The sequence below is a fragment of the Bos taurus genome, chromosome 4, assembly GCF_002263795.3.
Source record: "Bos taurus isolate L1 Dominette 01449 registration number 42190680 breed Hereford chromosome 4, ARS-UCD2.0, whole genome shotgun sequence".
NCBI classification, from domain to species: Eukaryota; Metazoa; Chordata; class Mammalia; order Artiodactyla; family Bovidae; genus Bos; species Bos taurus.
Genome location: NC_037331.1, coordinates 106887102 through 106905546, shown reverse-complemented (window position 1 = coordinate 106905546; position 18445 = coordinate 106887102). Strand labels below are relative to the sequence as shown.

The 18445-nt window shown below is 44.5% G+C and overlaps 1 protein-coding gene and 1 pseudogene across 1 annotated transcript; both read left to right on the top strand.

Annotated features, from left to right (window-relative positions):
* Positions 1–3624: 3624 nt before the first annotated feature.
* OR2R3 (olfactory receptor family 2 subfamily R member 3) lies at positions 3625–4566 on the top strand. Its single transcript, NM_001390140.1, has one exon. The coding sequence runs from the start codon at positions 3625–3627 to the stop codon at positions 4564–4566; it is 942 nt and encodes a 313-aa protein (NP_001377069.1).
* OR2R12P (olfactory receptor family 2 subfamily R member 12, pseudogene) lies at positions 15624–16067 on the top strand (annotated as a pseudogene).

Sequence of the window (18445 nt, the reverse complement as noted above, 5' to 3'; positions counted from 1 at the left end):
TATGTGTGATATTAATGCTTTGAACTTTAAACTCAGTAACCCATATCTTATTTCCTACAGTCTCACCAGCTACCCATATTTAGGATGATCAAAAGCAAAGATTTTTATCTTACATGCAGCTTACATAAATTCATTTATTGCAGAGCTTTAGAACTGGTAGAAATGTTAGCCTAATTCACTCATTTTACAGATGAAGAAATTACAGTTCAAAAACACAGTTACTTACAACAATACCTAGATGGTTTATCGATACAAATTGAAAACCAGGTCTCCTTACTACCAATCTACATATGCCATAAACCATATCTACTTTTTCAAGAAGCAAATGCACTGTTTGTTTCTTTGCTTCTACATTAGTATTTCTACATACCTTCCTGGCTATTTACATAGTCCAACTCTATTAACTCCAAGGAGATCAAATCAGTCAATCCTAAAGGAAATCAATCCTGAATATTCATTGGAAGGACTGATGCTGAAGCTGAAGCTCCAATACTTTGGCCACCTGATTCGAAGAACTGACTCACTGGAAAAGACCCTGATGCTGGGAAAGATTGAAGGAAGGAGGAGAAGGGGACAACAGAAGATGAGATGGTTGGATGGCATCACGACTCAATGGACATGATTTTAAGTAAACTCATGGAGTTGGTGATGGACAGGGAGGCCTGGCGTGCTGTAGTCCATCTACAGGGTCACAAAGAGCTGGACACAATTGAGCGACTGAGCTGAAGTGAACTGATGTCTCCAGTTACCACTTGATACTCAAATGTTCTCTGATAAGATCATGGTAATTTATCCTCTCTATCCACCTGCCAGGCTGAGTTTCTGGAGATGGAGACCAGGCTGTTTTGATCCTTCTCACCCCCGCACCTGCCTCTGGTCCAGGCTCTACTCAGTGCTCAGTAAATGTTCACTAAGTCAAGCAAAGTGGAAAGAAATTCTCTAATTATCCTCAAAAGCTGAGAACAAAGCCATCTATTAATACAATCAATGTTTTATCATCATCTAAAAACATCAAATTTTTGTTGAAAAAAAAGATATTATGCTTATACTGTATGTGGAGCATGGTATACTCACTGAGTATAGACAGACTCTACCTTAATCCATTTTATTTAAACAGATCTTTTTAATTAGGTGACTTAGGTAAGAAGATTTATTGCAAAGGGGCTTTATGGCCCACATTCTGCTAACTCTCTGGCCATTATAGCACAAATTCATATTGTTTCTTATCCCCTTATCATCAGGCAAATTGACCTCACCTGTTAAGTATAATAAAATAGCCCTTTGTGTTTACTTAGTACTTTACAAAGCACATTCATATTCATATCTTTATCTCTTCTTACTCAAAATACAGTGAGACAGGCATTATTATTATTACCACATTTCAAATGGAGAAACTGAGGTTCAGTGAGGTCAACTAACTTGCCCAGGGCACACAGCAGGCTAACTAGAACTTGGATCCCTTGATTTCTCATTCAAAGATTTTCCCATTCATCACTCAGCATTTCTCTGCATGGCAGGATAGCTGTCCTGGATTTCCAATCTAAGATTCTTCAAGTGCCTCCCTTCCTAGACCACATCCTTCTAGAACCCCTTCCCAGCCCTCACTAACAGGCTCAGTGAGACCTGAGGCTGTGCAGCACAGCGTGAAGCCTGGTTCTAGGTTTGCTCCCGGGTAGATCTGACACCAGTGTCAGTCACCTCACCCCTGTTCCTTGGTTTCCATCTGTAGAATGAAATGGATGCAACACCTGATCTCTGTGGTTTCTTTCCTTTCTAACATTTTTAACTTTCTCATACAGTAACAGGATCCTTCTGGAGGGAATGTGAATCCATGACAGCAACTCTGAAGGTGAGGATTCTGGATGGTGCACCATCTCCAGAGATCAGAGCTGAATTGCTTTCTCTACTGACTCAAGGACTAGGCTCTGCGGGTAGCCATGGACTCCTTGGGGCAGTGCCCAGAATCCCAGCTACCAATTCCTGCACTCCGGACACAGAACTGAGTTCCAATCCTGAGACCCTAAAGCCAGTTTCTATTCTTTGCAGTTTCTACAGTGACACCTGCTGGCCACTGCAGGCCCAGGGCTGAACAGAAGGCAAGAGCTGCCTGCTTCATCCAGCTCTTGGCTCTCGCCTCCACCAGAGTCTAGGCCCTGCTCTCAGCCAGAAAGACTCTGAATTAGATTACCCTTCTCAATTCTGTTGTACTTGATTATGTGGCTCCACTCTGGTTTTCTTAACACTGATATATTGCCTTTGTCCTTTGTTACACTGTCTCATTTGATTCTCATCGACTTTCCCAAGATCCAATTTTTTTAATTTTTTATTTGATTCTTTGGCACTGCTGATTTTCTAAAACAAACTCCTAACATAGAAAGGCAGGATTTCCCAGAAGTTGGTTTAAAGCATAGTGCCTCATATACTTAATAAACATTTTGAATTGAATTAATTAATTTACTAATTATTTTAAGAGCAAGAAATACACCTTAAGATTCTGTTTCTATTAAGAAAAAACTGATGACATTTATTTATGTTTATAGAAGACTGGTCGATGTGCTGGAAGGAAAATAACCCAGTGCAATCTTAGCTGAGAAAGAATTCACTTCCCCTAAAAAAATCAGCGGATGTCTGTCACTTCATACTCAGTACAAACATGTAAGTATCAGTGGTTTATGAATGCTCTCATTACATTGTTTACCATTTATTTAAACACCTAAATAAATGCCCACAACTTACTATATAAATTGCATATTATTGAGAAATAAGGCACAACTGCAGTCATAATTTAATTACAGCTGCAAATTTAATTAACTAATAAACTTGTTCTCCTTCCTAGCACTTACCACAATTATACTTAATTAATTTTTGTAATTATTAATTTAGTCTGTGTCTCTGATTAAATTATAAGAACCAAAGGAAGAGAACTTGTGCTTCTGTATTTCTGTTTCACAGACAGGTGTCTGATGTCTCGCACAGTCCGTGACACACAGCAGGGGCTTAGAGATACTGATTTAAACTTTATCCAGACTGCTGGGCACAAGAGCTATGTGAGAAGACTAGGCAGAGACCCAGACCTGAACCCCAGAGAAAACATAAGGAGCAAATGAGTTCAGACCTTTAGGCATCGACCCCTAGGCGCTCCTCTTAGTCTCAAGAGGCTTCTTTGGCCACCCACACTGGAGACTCTTTCCTTTCTTCCCTGCCTTCCACTTTCCTTCCCTCCTTTTTTGCTTTCCCACCTCCCTTCCCTAGTTTTTCTTTCTCTTTTACTTCCTTTTTTCTTTCCAATCACCCTTCCTCCCTTCTCTCCACCACCTTTTCCTCTATCTTTCCTTTTACACTGATCGCTTATATCCTATGTAATTTTAACTGTGTTGGATCCTAGATGTCTAAGGACGACCAGAACAGGGACTTCATCCTTGAGTCCACCGTGAGAACTTAAATCTCTTCCCTCCCGCCTCATGGCGTTGTCCCCTCAGCACCTAGGTTAAGGAACCTGAGGGGAGGTGCCCCACTTCCAGCTCCAGTCCTGGCCCATGGCTTAATTCCAGACTCCTAAGGAGAGACCTTTACTTGCCCTTCCCTGCCTCTGCTCCTCCCTTGGCAGCCTGGCCCGCCTGCTCCATGGGGAGGGACAACCTGACCTGGGTGAGTGAGTTTGTCCTACTGGGCCTCTCCGGGGACCGGCAGACCCAGGCTGGGCTGTTTGTCCTGTTTGGGGCCACCTATCTTCTGACCTTGCTGGGCAACGGGCTCATCCTCGTGCTGGTCTGGCTGGACCCCCGCCTCCAGCTGCCCATGTACTTCTTCCTCGGCAACCTCTCCGTAGTGGACATCTGCTACACCTCCAGCGGGGTTCCCCAGATGCTGGCGCACTTCCTCCTGGAGAAGAAGACCATCTCCTCCGCCCGATGTGGTACCCAGCACTTCTTCTCGCTGGCCCTTGGGGGCACCGAGTTCCTGCTGCTAGCCGCCATGGCCTATGATCGCTACGTGGCTGTCTGCGACCCCCTGCGCTACGCGGCCGTCATGGGGCCGCGGCTCTGCGCAGGCCTGGCAGGCGTCTCCTGGCTCGTGGGCCTGGCGAACGCGGCAGTGGAGACCGCGGTCACTGTGCGTCTGCCCACCTGTGGGCGCCACGTGCTGAACCATATGGCCTGTGAGACGCTGGCGCTCGTCAGCTTGGCCTGCGTGGACGTCACCCTCAACCAGGCGGTTATACTGGCATCCAGCGTGGTGGTGCTTTTGGTGCCCTGCTGCCTGGTCGCGCTGTCCTACGCCCGCATTGTGGCCGCCATCTTGCGGATCCGCTCCAGCGGGGGGCGCCGCAAAGCCTTCGGGACCTGCACCTCGCACCTCACCGTGGTCTCCATGTCTTACGGCATGGCCCTGGTTACCTACATGCAGCCCCGCTCCACCGCCTCCGCCGAGCAGGACAAGGTGGTGGTGCTCTTCTACGCGGTGGTGACCCCTATGTTGAATCCGCTCATCTACAGTCTGAGGAACAAGGAGATAAAGGCCGCTCTGACTCGGGTTCTGACGAGGAGCTCTGAATCAAAACGGTAGCCTGGGACCTTGTCATTCAAGAGCTTCGCTCTGAGGACGGTGGGCAGGGCAGCGCGCCTGCCGCCTACTGTGCGTGCATGTACGTGTGTGGGCATGTGAGTGCGTGTGCCTGTGTGTGTGTGTGTGTGTGTGTGTGTGTGTGAGCCGATGGGAGGGGCCACAATCCTGCACCATCGTTTGAAGTCACAGAGAAATGGAATTTTATCTTTGGGCTCTGTTTTTGGTCCCTGACTTAGTCTTTTAAAAATGTGAATTACAACCACTTAGAAATGCATACAGTCCACAGAAAATTATATGGAGGGGAAAAAAAAGATATACTGATATATATGAATTAGAAAGGAAGACTACATCGAAATCTTGGGCAGTGCACAGAATTTATGCCAAGAAAGTCTATTTCCTAAATTCTACAGCCACAAGTCTCAGCCTTTCTGAAATCAGTGGGGTAAAAAAGAGAGGAAAAGTTGTGACTTACAAGATTCACCATGCCCATGGGATCAAACAGGCCTTGGGCCAGAGGTAAAAGGGTCATCATGTGGTCACCAGCGGTCCCACTCAGCTCCAAGGGTGGGGAGTTCACAGGCGGACCTGGAGCCAAAGTTGCAGTAATTATCCGCACATCCATGAGGAACAGGGCTGGCTCTATGTGAGTCAGTGGATATCATGCCGCTCATTTTCCTTTCAAACTTGCCATGGTGGCAAGTGGCTGGCCAAAAAGTGAAAAGTTCATAACCGCAAACATCTCTCTACATAATCAGGTCTAAGGATATGCTCTTATGAAAACTGAAGGATGTATTCAGAACTCATGCTTGCCTAAGAATCGTGCACATACCATCCATCAGAGGTAAGTCAGGCTACTTAAGAAAGAAGGGATCACAACTCCCTGTTAGTGATCCTTTCACTCTACTGACACAAAAATTAATGATTGAGCTCGAAACATCCTAGAATACAAAGTGAGACCATGATATTTTATCCAGAAAAATGTTTAAAACTACTTTTAAAAATTAGAATGAAGCATCTCTTACCTAAATATTACAGCTCTCTGGTTTATCTTACCTACAAACAAAATATAAATTGAGAATAATTCAAACTGAGTTTGTTAAGAAAATATCAAAAAATTGAGGAGGAGGAAATGAAGTACCTTTGAAAATTCCTAGTAAAACAATTTTTCAAAATTGAGGTAAAATTCACATCTCATACAATTCAAGATTTTGACCATTTAAAGTGTACAATTCAGTGGCATTTAGTATATTCACAATGTCACGGAACCTCATGCTTACACAGTTCCATAACATCTTCATCACCCCCAAAAGGCACCTCATACCCTTTAAGCAGGACATCATGGGAAATGCTGAACTGGATGAAGCACAAGCTGGAATCAAGGTTGCAGGGAGAAGTATCAATAACCTCAGATATGCAGATGACACCACCCTTATGGCAGAAAGTGAAAAGGAACTAAACAGCCTTTTGATGAAAGTGAAAGAGGAGAGTGAAAAAGCTGGCTTAAAATTCAACATTCAAAAAACTAAGATCATGGCATCTGGTCCCATCACTTCATGGCAAATAGATGGGGAAACAATGGAAACAGTGACAGACTTTATTTTGGGGGGCTCCAAAATCACTGCAGATGGTGACTGCAGCCATGAAATTAAAAAACACTTGCTTCTTGGAAGAAAAACTGTGACCAACCTAGATAACATATTAAAAAGCAGAGACGTTACTTTGCCAACAAAGGTCTGTCTAGTCAAAGCTATGGTTTTTCCATTAGTCATGTATGGATGTGAGAGTTGGACCCTAAAGAAGGCTGAGTGCCGAAGAATTGATGCTTTTGAACTGTGGTGTTGAAGACTCTTGAGAGTCCCCTGGACCGCAAGGAGATCAAACCAGTTGATCCTAACGGAAATCAGTCCTGAATATTCTTTGGAAGGACTGATGCTGATGCTGAAGCTTCAATACTTTGGCCACCTGATGAAGAACTGACTCATTGGAAAAGACCCTGATGCTGGGAAAGACTGAAGGCAAGAGGAGAAGGGGATGACAGAGAATGAGATGATTGGATGGCATCACCGACTCAATGGACATGAATTTGAACAAGCTCCAGAAGTTTGTAATGGACAGGGAAGCCTAGCATGCTGCAGTCCATGGGGTCGAAAAGTCAGACACAAATGAACGACAACTGAGCGACTGAACTGAACTGATTCTTCCCTCCTCCCAGGCTCTTAAAGCCACAAGTCTGTATTCAGTCTTTATGGATTTGCCTGATCTGGACATTTCATATAAATGGAATCGTATAATATGTGATCTTTTGTGTCTGGCTTCTTTCACTTAGCATATTATTTTTGAAATCTATCCATATCGTCAAATGTAGCAGGGCCTCATTCCTTTTTATGTCTAAATAATGTTCCCTTGTATGGCAATAGCCACATTTTTTTTACCTATTCATCAGGTGATGGACATTTGGGTTTTTTCCTAACTTTGGGCTATTGTGAATAGTACTGCTATAAACTTTCACGTACAAGTTTTTGTTATTAATAGAAAAACTTGTTTTTAATTCTTTTGGGTACATACCCAGGAGTGGAACTGTTGGGTCATTTGGTAATTCTATATTTAACTTTTTGAGCAAATGCCAAACTGCTCTTCACCATAGCCGAGCTGTTTTACATTCCCACTAGCAATAAATGAGAGTTCCAATGTCTCTGCTTTCTTGGCAACATTTATGTTCTGTTTGACTGTAGCCATCCCAGTGTGTGTGAAATGACATGATATTGTGTTTTTAATTTGCATGTCCCTAATGACTAAAGATGTTGAGCATCTTTTCATGTGTGTCTTGGCCATTTGTGTATGTTCTTTAGAGAAGTATCTAGCAAAACTTTCATTTTTAATTTTATTGAAGACCCCCCTTCACTTCCCTTCCTCTCACTCCTTGCTTTAGCCCCTCTCTGCTGCCCTCTCCCCCTAAGACCATGGCCACCAGCCTCCATCCTCCTCTTAATCGCCTCCCTGGTCCTTTCCCCTACCATGTATGTGTGTGCCAAGTCGGTTTTGTCATGTCCAACTCTTTAAGAGCCCATGGATTATAGCCCACCAGGCTCTTCTGTCCATGGGATTCTCCAGGAAAGAATACTGGAGTAAGTTGCCATGCCCTCCTCCAGAGGATCTTCCTAGCCCAGGGACTGAACCCATATCTCCTGCTGTGGCAGGCAGGTTCTTTACCACTAATGCTAACGCCACCTAAGGAAGCCCCTTTCCCCACCACTCCCACTCCCATCTGAGGCACTGAGCCCTATCCTCTGGGAAAAATTTGTTAACTCTCTTTTTCAGACTCTTCTCATTTTTATATTATCAATTTCTCCCCTCAGATCAACATATTATCTTTTCCTTTCTATATTCCTTCTCAAAGGTCTCTCCCCCAACCAAAGCCTTCACACTTAGACATCTGCCTGCCCTTTACGTGCTGTCTGTGATTTCTACAGCAAAGAAACCTCAGGAGTTTTTCCTGAAAGAACAAACCGAAAGCACTTTTACTTTGGTATATTTTCTTTTACCCTTATCACAGGTCTATGGAAGCAGCTTTGAGCAGTGTGATATTCTACTACACTTTCAAACATAACCTGCCTACAAAAATGATCATCAAATAGTTGAATGAGAAAATTTTGTGGATGAGGTTTGATAAAAACCCATTAAAAGTTGGAAGCGGTCAACTGATTTTGGTTCTATACTTGTTGAGCTATAATTCTTCATCAAATTATGATATAGTTGGGATAGCAATCTACTGACACCTTCTAATCCTAATAATTACAGAGACATTACTTTGCCAACAAAGGTCCATCTAGACAAGGCTATGGTTTTTCCAGTGGTCATGTACGGATGTGAGAGTTGGACTGTGAAGAAAGCTGAGTGCCAAAGAATTGATGCTTTTGAACTGTGGTGCTGGAGAAGACTCTTGAGAGCCCCTTGGACTGAAAGGAGATCCAACCAGTCCATCCTAAAGGAGATCAGTCCTGGGTGTTCATTAGAAGGACTGATGCTAAAGCTGAAACTCCAGTACTTCGGCCACCTCATGTGAAGAGTTGACTCATTGGAAAAGACTCTGATGCTGGGAGGGTTTGGGGGCAGGAGGAGAAGGGGACGACAGAGGATGAGATGGCTGGATGGCATCACCGCCTCAATGGGCATGAATTTGGGTAAACTCCGGGAGTTGGTGATGGACAGGGAGGCCTGGCGTGCTGCGATTCATGGGATTGCAAAAAGTCAGACATGACTGAGTGACTGAACTGAACTGAATCCTAATAATTAAAACATATCTTTTGTAAATAAAACTTAGTTTCTATTGTCCACAGTTGTAGTGCATACATGTAGTTTATCCAAAGAAGATACCAATTCATGAGATTATAAGTTAGAAAAGAAGGGAAAGTGTACAAAATATTTTCCTATTTCCTATTTTCCATTTCCTGCTCCTATTCCATTATTTGAGCTTTAGGATTTTTTTTTTCAGCCCTTTAAAGTCTTTTTGGCCCTTCTGAGTCTTTAAAGAGAAACTCAATGTATTTAAAGGACACTTATTATCAGGAGGCAAAAACTCTATTATCCTTCAAGAGACCCTTCTGATTAGAGTCATTCTTGAGCTGGTATCACAGAGTGAACTCTGTGAAAACATCAACAGTAAAGTTCTACACTGAGCTCCTAGATAAGACAATGAAATTGTAAGAAATTACAATTCATCTTAAAATTGATGAAATTTTAAGAAACCACTTCTCAATGAGTAAATGATGTTCATTCATTCAGTCAGTCCACCAGCTCTATATGCCAGTCTCTGTTCAAACCAGAAAGGGCACAATAAAAAGAAGAAAATACTCTCTCTATCCTTTAAGCAGTTTGTTTGTTAGAAGTCACAAAAGGGGAGTGAAAGAGCTGGGCTTAGTGGAGGTGGTTTTCCAATTCTATCTCCTGGCTTCAGAGAAAGTTGAGAGTCCAGGTATGTGGGCTCCATCCTTCTATTTCACTATAGGGTGGATGTTTCCCTTTTATAGATAGAGTGGGAAGAGGTCAGTTGGTACTTGGCAATCTGGACCACCATTCCACTGATCTGGCCAAACTACGCTTCAGTCTGTTTTCCTGCATTCAGTTCAGTCATGTCCAATTGTTTGTGACCCCATGGACTGCAGCACGCCAGGCTTCCCTGTCCATCACAAACTCCCAGAGCTTGCTCAAACTCATGTCCATCAAGTTGGTGATGCCATCCAATCATCTTATCCTCTGTCGTCCCCTTCGCCTACCTTCAATCTTTCCCAGGATCAGGGTCTTTTCCAAGGAGTCAGTTCTTCACAGCAGGTGGCCAAAGTATTGGAGCTTCAGCACCAGTCCTCTTTCAATGAATATCGAGGACTGATTTCTTTTAGGATGGACTGGTTGGATCTCCTTGAAGTCCAAGGGACTCTCAAGAGTCTTCTCCAACACCACAGTTCAAAAGCATCAGTTCTTCACCACTCAGCTTTCTTTATGGTCCAAGTCTCACATACATATATGACCACTGGAAAAACCATAGCCTTGACTAGATGGATTTTTGGCAAAGTTGGCAAAGTAATGTCTCTGCTTTTTAAATGCTGTCTAGGTTGGTCATAGCTTTTCTTCCAAGGAGCAAGCATCTTTTAATTTCATGGCTGCAGTCACCATCTGCAGTAATTTTGGAGTCCTTTATGGCAGTTCAAAGTTTCCATCTGACTCCCCAGGAGCAGCATCCAAACAGCACATCTTTTCTGACGCCCCCTTCCCTATAAATCAAACCTGTCCCACATTTCATTCTATGGTGATGCTGCTCCCCAGTAGTGGCTGTGACACACTCTTGATGCTCCAGATGGTAGCATATGTGATGTAACAGGAAGAACGTGGGATTGTGGTCATCAGATTTCAGATTCAGTTCCAGTTTTGCTCCCAACTGGCAGAACAATCCTGAGAAAATCACTTCTGTTTTCTGAGCCTCAGCTTCTTCACTTGTAACCATCGAGGTTGAGATGTGATCCTAAAATTTCCTCCTAGCTTGCGTTCTTTTTTGTGACTCTCACTGTGCATTTTACTTTCTTCAGTGGTGAGAATTTCAGGTGCTGTTCTCGGCACTCATGAACCACATTTGGGGACCATAGCTTGGTTACTTACTGCACTGATGAAAGAAATAGGCTCTGTGGAAAGCCAGAGCTTGGTATTGTGCCAAAGCCAGTTTCTATTTTTGGCATTTTCTACAATGACACTTTCCAGCCACAAAAGGACTGAAAGAAGGAAGTGGGTAGGTTCCAACTCAATAGGAAAGACAGAGGATAGCATAAAGCTGCTCTGCCCTCTTCACCCACTTCCAGCCAGAGACCCATCTTCAAACCCTGTTAGAAAGACTTGGGTTGAATTGTTTTCATTTCCATTTCATTAGATTCTATGGCCCATCCCGCATATCTTTACTACAAATCCTTTTTATTTAGATAATGCTCTGAAGTTATGAGCATTATCTAAATGCTCTGGAGCACCACTGGAACAAGGGTGAGGAGATACCCCACGCCTGCCATGTGGTGCTGGAGCAGCACCTGCACTGTGCTGGAGTGACTACGGAGATATCCCACGTCCAAGGGCAAAGGAGAAGTCCCAGCAAGATGGTAGGAGGGGCAAACACGTTTAGAATCAAAGCCCATACCTGCCAGAGATGCTCAAAGGGCTCAAACAAAACTTGTGTGCACACCAGGACCCAGAGACCCCACAGAGATTGAAACAGAACTGAGTTTGTGTGTCTCCTGTGCCGGTATGGGTCAGCAGTGGACTGCCGTGGGGTCAGGGGCTCTGGATGCAGCAGACCTCAGTATGGCATAAGTCCTCTTGGAGGATGTCACCATTAACCCACCATAGAGCTGCCAGAACGTACACAGGACTGGGAACAGACTCTGGGAGGGTACAAACAGGACACTGTATGCGCCAGGACCCAGGAGAAAGGAGCAGTGACCCCACAAGAGACTGACCCAGACTTGCCATGAGTGTCCAGGAGTCTCTGGCAGAGGCATGGGTCATTGGTGGCCTGCTGCAGGGTTGGGGGCACTGAGTCAGGCAGTGCACACATGGGACCTCTTGAAGGAGTTATCTGCATTACCTCCACCAGAGTTTGGCCTCAGGTCAAATAACAGTGAATCACAATAAACTGTGGAAAATTCTGAAAGAGATGGGAATACCAGACCACCTGATCTGCCTCTTGAGAAACATATATGCAGGTCAGGAAGCAACAGTTAGAACTGGATATGGAACAACAGACTGGTTCCAAATAGGAAAAGGAGTACGTCAAGGCTGTATATTGTCACCCTGCTTATTTAACGTATATGCAGAGTACATCATGAGAAACGCTGGGCTGGAAGAAGCACAAGCTGGAATCAAGATTGCTGGGAGAAATATCAGTAACCTCAGATATGCAGATGACACCACCCTTATGTCAGAAAGTGAAGAGGAACTCAAAAGCCTCTTGATGAAAGTGAAAGTGGAGAGTGAAAAAGTTGGCTTAAAGCTCAACATTCAGAAAACGAAGATCATGGCATCTGGTCCCATCACTTCATGGGAAATAGATAGGGAAACAATGGAAACAGTGTCAGACTTTATTTTGGGGGGCTCCAAAATCACTGCAGATGGTGATTGCAGCCATGAAATTAAAAGACGCTTACTCCTTGGAAGAAAAGTTATGACCAACCTAGATAGCATATTAAAAAACAGAGATATTATTTTGCCAACAAAGGTCCATCTAGTCAAGGCTATGGTTTTTCCTGTGGTCATGTATGGATGTGACAGTTGGACTGTGAAGAAAGCTGAGCGCTGAAGAATTGATGCTTTTGAACTGTGGTGTTGGAGAAGACTCTTGAGAATCCCTTGGACTGCAAGGAGATCCAACCAATCCATCCTAAAGGAGATCAGTCCTGGGTGTTCATTAGAAGGACTAATGCTAAAGCTGAAGCTCCAATACTTTTGCCACCTGCTGTGAAGAGTTGACTCATTGGAAAAGACCTTGATGCTGGGAGGGATTGGGGGCAGGAGGAGAAGGGGACGACAGAGGATGAGATGGTGGATGGCATCACCGACTCAATGGACGTGGGTTTGGGTGAACTCCAGGAGTTGGTGACGGACAGGGAGGCCTGGTGGGCTGTGATTCATGGGGTCGCAAAGAGTTGGACACGACTGAGCGACTGAACTGAACTGAACTGAGACAGCATATTAAAAATCAGAGGCATAACTTTGCCAACAAAAGTCCATCTAGTCAAGGCTATGGTTTTTTAGTCATGTATGGATGTGAGAGTTGGACCATAAAGAAGGCTGAGCACTGAAGAATTGATGCTTTTGCATTGTGATGTTGGAGAAGACTCTTGAGAGTCCCTTGGACTGCAAGGATATCCAACCAGTCCATCCTAAAGGAAATCAGTCCTCAATATTCATTGGAAGGACTTATGCTGAAGCTGAAGCTCCAATCAATACTTTGGCCACCTGATGTGAAGACCTGACTCCTTGGAAAAGACCTTGATGCAGGGAAAGATTGAAGGTGGGAGGAGAAGGGGACAACAGAGGATGAGATGGTTGGATGTCATCTCTGACTCGACGGACATGAGTTTGAGTAAACTCTGGGAGTTGGTGATGGACAGGGAGGCCTGGCATGCTGTACTTCATGCGATCGCAAAGAGTTGGACATGACTTAGCGACTGAACTGAACTGAAGTTATGAAGAGCTTTCTCACATATCATCTCATTTGACACTAACTAATTCTTCCATGGAGCTAAGATATTCTTGGAGAAGGCAATGGCACCCCACTCCAGTACTCTTGCCTGGAAAATCCCATGGACGGAGGAGCCTGGTAAGCTGCAGTCCAGGGATTCGCTAAGAGTCAGACACAACTGAGCGACTTCACTTTCACTTTTTGCTTTCATGCATTGGAGAAGGAAATGGCAACCCACTCCAGTGTTCTTGCCTGGAGAATCCCAGGGACGGGGGAGCCTGGTCGGCTGCCATCTATGGGGTCACACAGAGTCGGACACGACTGAAGTGACTTAGCAAAAAAAAAAAGATATTCTAAAACATTTGTTTTGGGTCAGACCTTAAAAGGTTAAGGGCTTCCTGGCGCTCAGACAGTAAAGAATCCTCCTGCAATGCAAGAGACCCAGGTTCCATCCCTGTGTTGGGAAGATCCCCTGGGGAAGTGAATGGCTACCCACTCCAGTATTCTTGCCTGGAGAATCCCATGGACAGAGGAGTCCATGGGGTCACAAAGAGTCAGATATGACTGAGTGACTAACACTTTCACTTTAGAAGGCTAAAGCTAAGGGGAGACCCAGCACACAAAAGGCAAGATGTCCAGGATCACCTTTTAACTGATTCAGTGGGATTTGAGGCAAATCATTTTAACTCCCTTGGCCTCAACTTTTCAAACAAAGAATGAGAAGTTTAGATCAAAGATTTTTCCTCCTCAAAAACTCTTCTGGGTTTTTATCTCAAAAAACTACATCTTGAATTTTCATAAATTAAGGTTAAAAGTTCCCACTAAAGCAGTGATTCTCAAATGTGTAATTAAAGTTTTACACTTCAGTTACCAGGAAACAGTAAAGTTACTAACACATGAATGTCTGGTTTTACCCTCCTGAGATCCTGTCTTAATTACTTCAGAGTGTGGTCTGGGCTTCTGGAGTTCTCAAAGCACCCCAGTGATTCTAAGGTATAGCTGATGTGGAAAGCACTGCTCTGGTTCCTACCATGGGTCCTGTGGGATTTTCATAGGCAAACCCTTTAATCTTGAGTTTTTTCCTTCCCTCTCAAACTTCCCCTCTTCAGTTCAGTCACTCAGTCATGTCCAACTCTTTGCGACCCCATGGACTGCAGCACTCCAGGCTTCCCTGTCCATCACCAACTCCCGGAGCTGACTCAAACTCATTTCCATCCAGTCGGTGATGCCATCCAACCATTTCTTCCTCTGCCATCCCCGTCTCCTCCCGCTTTCAATCTTTCCCTTCATCAGGGTCTTTGCCAAAGAGTCAGTTCCTCACATCAGGTGGCCAAAGTATTGGAGTTTCAGCTTCAGCATCAGTCCTTCCAATGAATATTCAGGACTGATCTCCTTTAGGATGGACTGGTTTGATCTCCTTGCAGTCCAAGGGACTCCCAAGCATCTTCTCCAATACCACAGTTCAAAAGCATCAATTCTTCGGCATTAAGCTTTCTTTATAGTCCAGCTCTCACATCCATACATGACCACTGGAAAAAGCATAGCTTTGACTAGATAGACCTTTGTCTTTTTAACCTTTTTGATAGAGGTTAAAGACCAGCAAAGTAAACAGGGAGGTGTTCCAAGGGCAAACATGTCTTTGCTATGACAGAAGGATTTACACATAACAAAGCTCCAAGGGCTTTACAGGCACTCCCTTACTGACTTCATCAGTGGGCACCATCAGTTTCCAAATGTTGTTATTGCAAGTAAGTGGTGTGTGCATTCATCCTTTATTAATCACTTAGTTTAACATTCAAATGAGTGCCAGAGTTTCACCAAGGAAATAGCATAATCACACAAAATTGGGACATAATTATAGTTGCTATAATGTTCTACAGTGAGGACTTGATCTTATCATCCTAGGACTAAGCCTATTTAATCAGTACATTGAGAACCAAATGAGGGATTTTTTTTTTTTTCCTGTCACTGACCCAGCCTGGATTACAGGAGAAGCCGGAAAACCACTGGCTCCAGAATGAGTAATAAGGACAAGGGAGAGTTTCAGAACTCAAGTCTTGTGTTTTGGGATCAGATAGTAATCCTCCACACTAGCACTTGAAAACTGTTTTATTCATTTCCCCAACACAAAGTTTTTTATTGTGAAACATTCATTAGAAATCTTTGTATGCAAAGAAAAGTCAGGAAATGTCCCTGACTTCAAGAAGCTCAGAGTCTAATGGAGAAAACATACAAGTACTTGCAGTCTTACTTAAAGTCCTTTGTTCAGACCCAGACTGTGAATTCTGATTCTGGACTCTTTAAGCCACCACCTCCTCAGGTAGCCTGACCTGCCTGCTCCATGGGGAGGGACAACCTGACCTGGGTGAGTGAGTTTGTCCTACTCGGCCTCTCCAGGGACCGGCAGACCCAGGCTGGGCTGTTTGTCCTGTTTGGGGCCACCTATCTGCTGACCTTGCTGGGCAACGGGCTCATCCTCGTACTGGTCCGGCTGGACTCCCACCTCCAGCTGCCCATGTACTTCTTCCTTGGCAACCTCTCTATAGTGGACACCTGCTACCCCTCCAGCGGGGTTCCCCAGATGCTGGCGCACTTCCTCCTGGAGAAGAAGACCATCTCCTCCGCCCGATGTGGTACCCAGCACTTCTTCTCCCTGGCCCTGTGGGGGGGGTTCAGTTCAGTTGCTCAGTCATGTCTGACTCTTTGCGACCCCATGAATCACAGCATGCCAGGCCTTCCTGTCCATCACCAACTCCCAGAGTCCACCCAAACCTATGTCCATTGAGTTCATGATGCCATCCAACCATCTCATCCTCTGTCGTCTCCTTCTCCTCCTGCCCTCAGTCTTTCCCAGCATCATATAGACTATATAGTGAAGTCGCTCAGTCATGTCCGACTCTTTGTGACCCCGTGGACTGTAGCCTACCAGGCTCCTCTGTCCATGGGATTTTCCAGGCAATAGTCCTGGAGTGGATTGCCATTTCCTTCTACAGGGGATCTTCCCAACCCAGGGATTGAACCCAGGTCTCCCACACTGTAGACAGACGCTTTACCATCTGAGCCACCAGGGAAGTCCTAGCATCAGGGTCTTTTCAAATGAGTCAGCTCTTCGCATCAGGTGGCCAAAGTATTGGAGTTTCAGTTTCAACATCAGTCCTTCCAATGAACACCCAGGACTCAGGGACTAAGTTCTCACTGCTGACAGCGATGGTCTATGAACACTATGTGGTCACCCCGCTGCACTGCGGAACAGCAATCAGTCCAAGGCTGGCAGTGGTCTCTTGGCTTGTGGGCCTGGCTAATTCTGTAGTGGAGAGGCAGTCACCATGCACTTGCCCGCCTGTGGGCACTGTGTCCTGAACCATGTGGCCTGTGTGGGTGTTGCAGTGTTCCCTCCTAGTGTTGAGAGAATCACGGGGCCCTGGACACCAGGCAGGACTTGGAGAGAAATACCAATCAGTAAACAGACTTTTGTCAAGCTCCACTGTGTTCAATACATCATGCCAGGTGCTGTAGGAGACACACCCAATCTAATATGAAGTCCTTCCCCATAACCTGGGGATTATATGAAAAGATAAAAGGTAAATACCGAAAAGAAATTGCAACATAATTCAGTAATGGCAAAGTACAGTTAGGCAATATTTGGTTAGCTGCCAAATATGAGATAGACATTAAAGCCCATGGAATTCACAAAATTCCCTTATGAAGGAAAAAAAAAATATAGCTGGTTTGCAAAAGAATGATGGGGAAGGAAAAATTAAAATGGCCATAGAAAATGGTAGAACTTGGACAGATGAGAGAGTAGAGAGAGAGTTCATTCTTGGCTCAAAGGGAAATGATGCAAGCCAGGTGAGGAGATAGAAAACACCAAGGTCTGTCTGGGAAAGAGTGAACAAACCAGTTTGGATAGAGCAAAGGTTTCATTTTGGGGAGTCAGTGAAGAGGAGGTAAGGCTGGAAAGTGGGGGTGGTGTGCATAGTAGGGCTTTGAAAACAAGGCCATGGAATTTGCATTAGAGGCAATAGCAAGACAGCACAGTTTTTGAAGTCAGGAATAGCACACCTAATATATAATATTCTAGAAATTATCGTCTTCTTCTCCACCAGGCATGTTAGACTAATTGAGACAAACTATTTTCTTCTTTTAGTCCAGCAAACTCTCTATTTCATGCTTCACTAGTGGGAGTAAGTGAATCAGCTGTTTATAATTCAACTTCCTTTATTTAGGGCAGACTATAAGATAAGGTTGAAAGACCAAGAGAATTGGGAAGCTAGGGGACACAGACCAAAAGTTATTTACAATAAAGAGAAATGTTAGAAATAAAAATGAATGATCAGGTCCTGAAGTTGATAATTGAACAGAGGTTATAATGATAGATAAAGCACCTTCTATTTTCCTTTTTTTAATGGAGAGGATAACCATGCCATCTGAGTAACAGCTGAAGATCAAGCAAAAATAAACAGAGCTTACTTGGTGTTTTATTTAAGTGTTAGCTCTGATGACAACCCTGTTTTTCTGTCTTGGGTTAGACAACAATCCCCTGGTTAGGTAGGTCCTGCCCCAGTTCGGAGGGATTTGGAGTTTGTTTTTCTAATGTCGGTTCACAAAATGAGTCTGACTCTCACCAAGGCACTAGCCCAGGAAAGCCTTCAATTTCTTTTGTCATGGAGAATAAATCAGTGCATGAACCCCATGAAAACAAAATTCAGGGTCCAAAATGGAAGCCAGATTAAGAGAATATTTCTGGAATCACTTAGAGACAAGGGAGATAGCAAACATAACATCTGTCTGGACCCACCTGGAAACTTCCAAGACAGAGGGTCCCCTGACTTCAGGACCTCCTGCTCATTGGACACAAACCCAGTCTCTTCTACTGAGAACAAAATCTCCTCCATAGCATTCTCCGCTTTACACACTCAAGACCAGAAACACCGCTAGAGAGCAGGGCTTCTTAGTCTGGAACTCACTGACAGGTTTGGGGGTCTATGAGCCCCCAGAATTGTGTTCTAGAGTGGTGTCTCATCCCTTTTTTATCATTTCCTGAGGAAGCCCTGCTGGTGCATGCCTCTTCCCAGCCACCCACCCCCCACCAGCTCTATGCCTGAGTCCTCCTGCTGCACACTCACAGGACACCATGGTCTCCCATCCTCACACTGTCCCAGT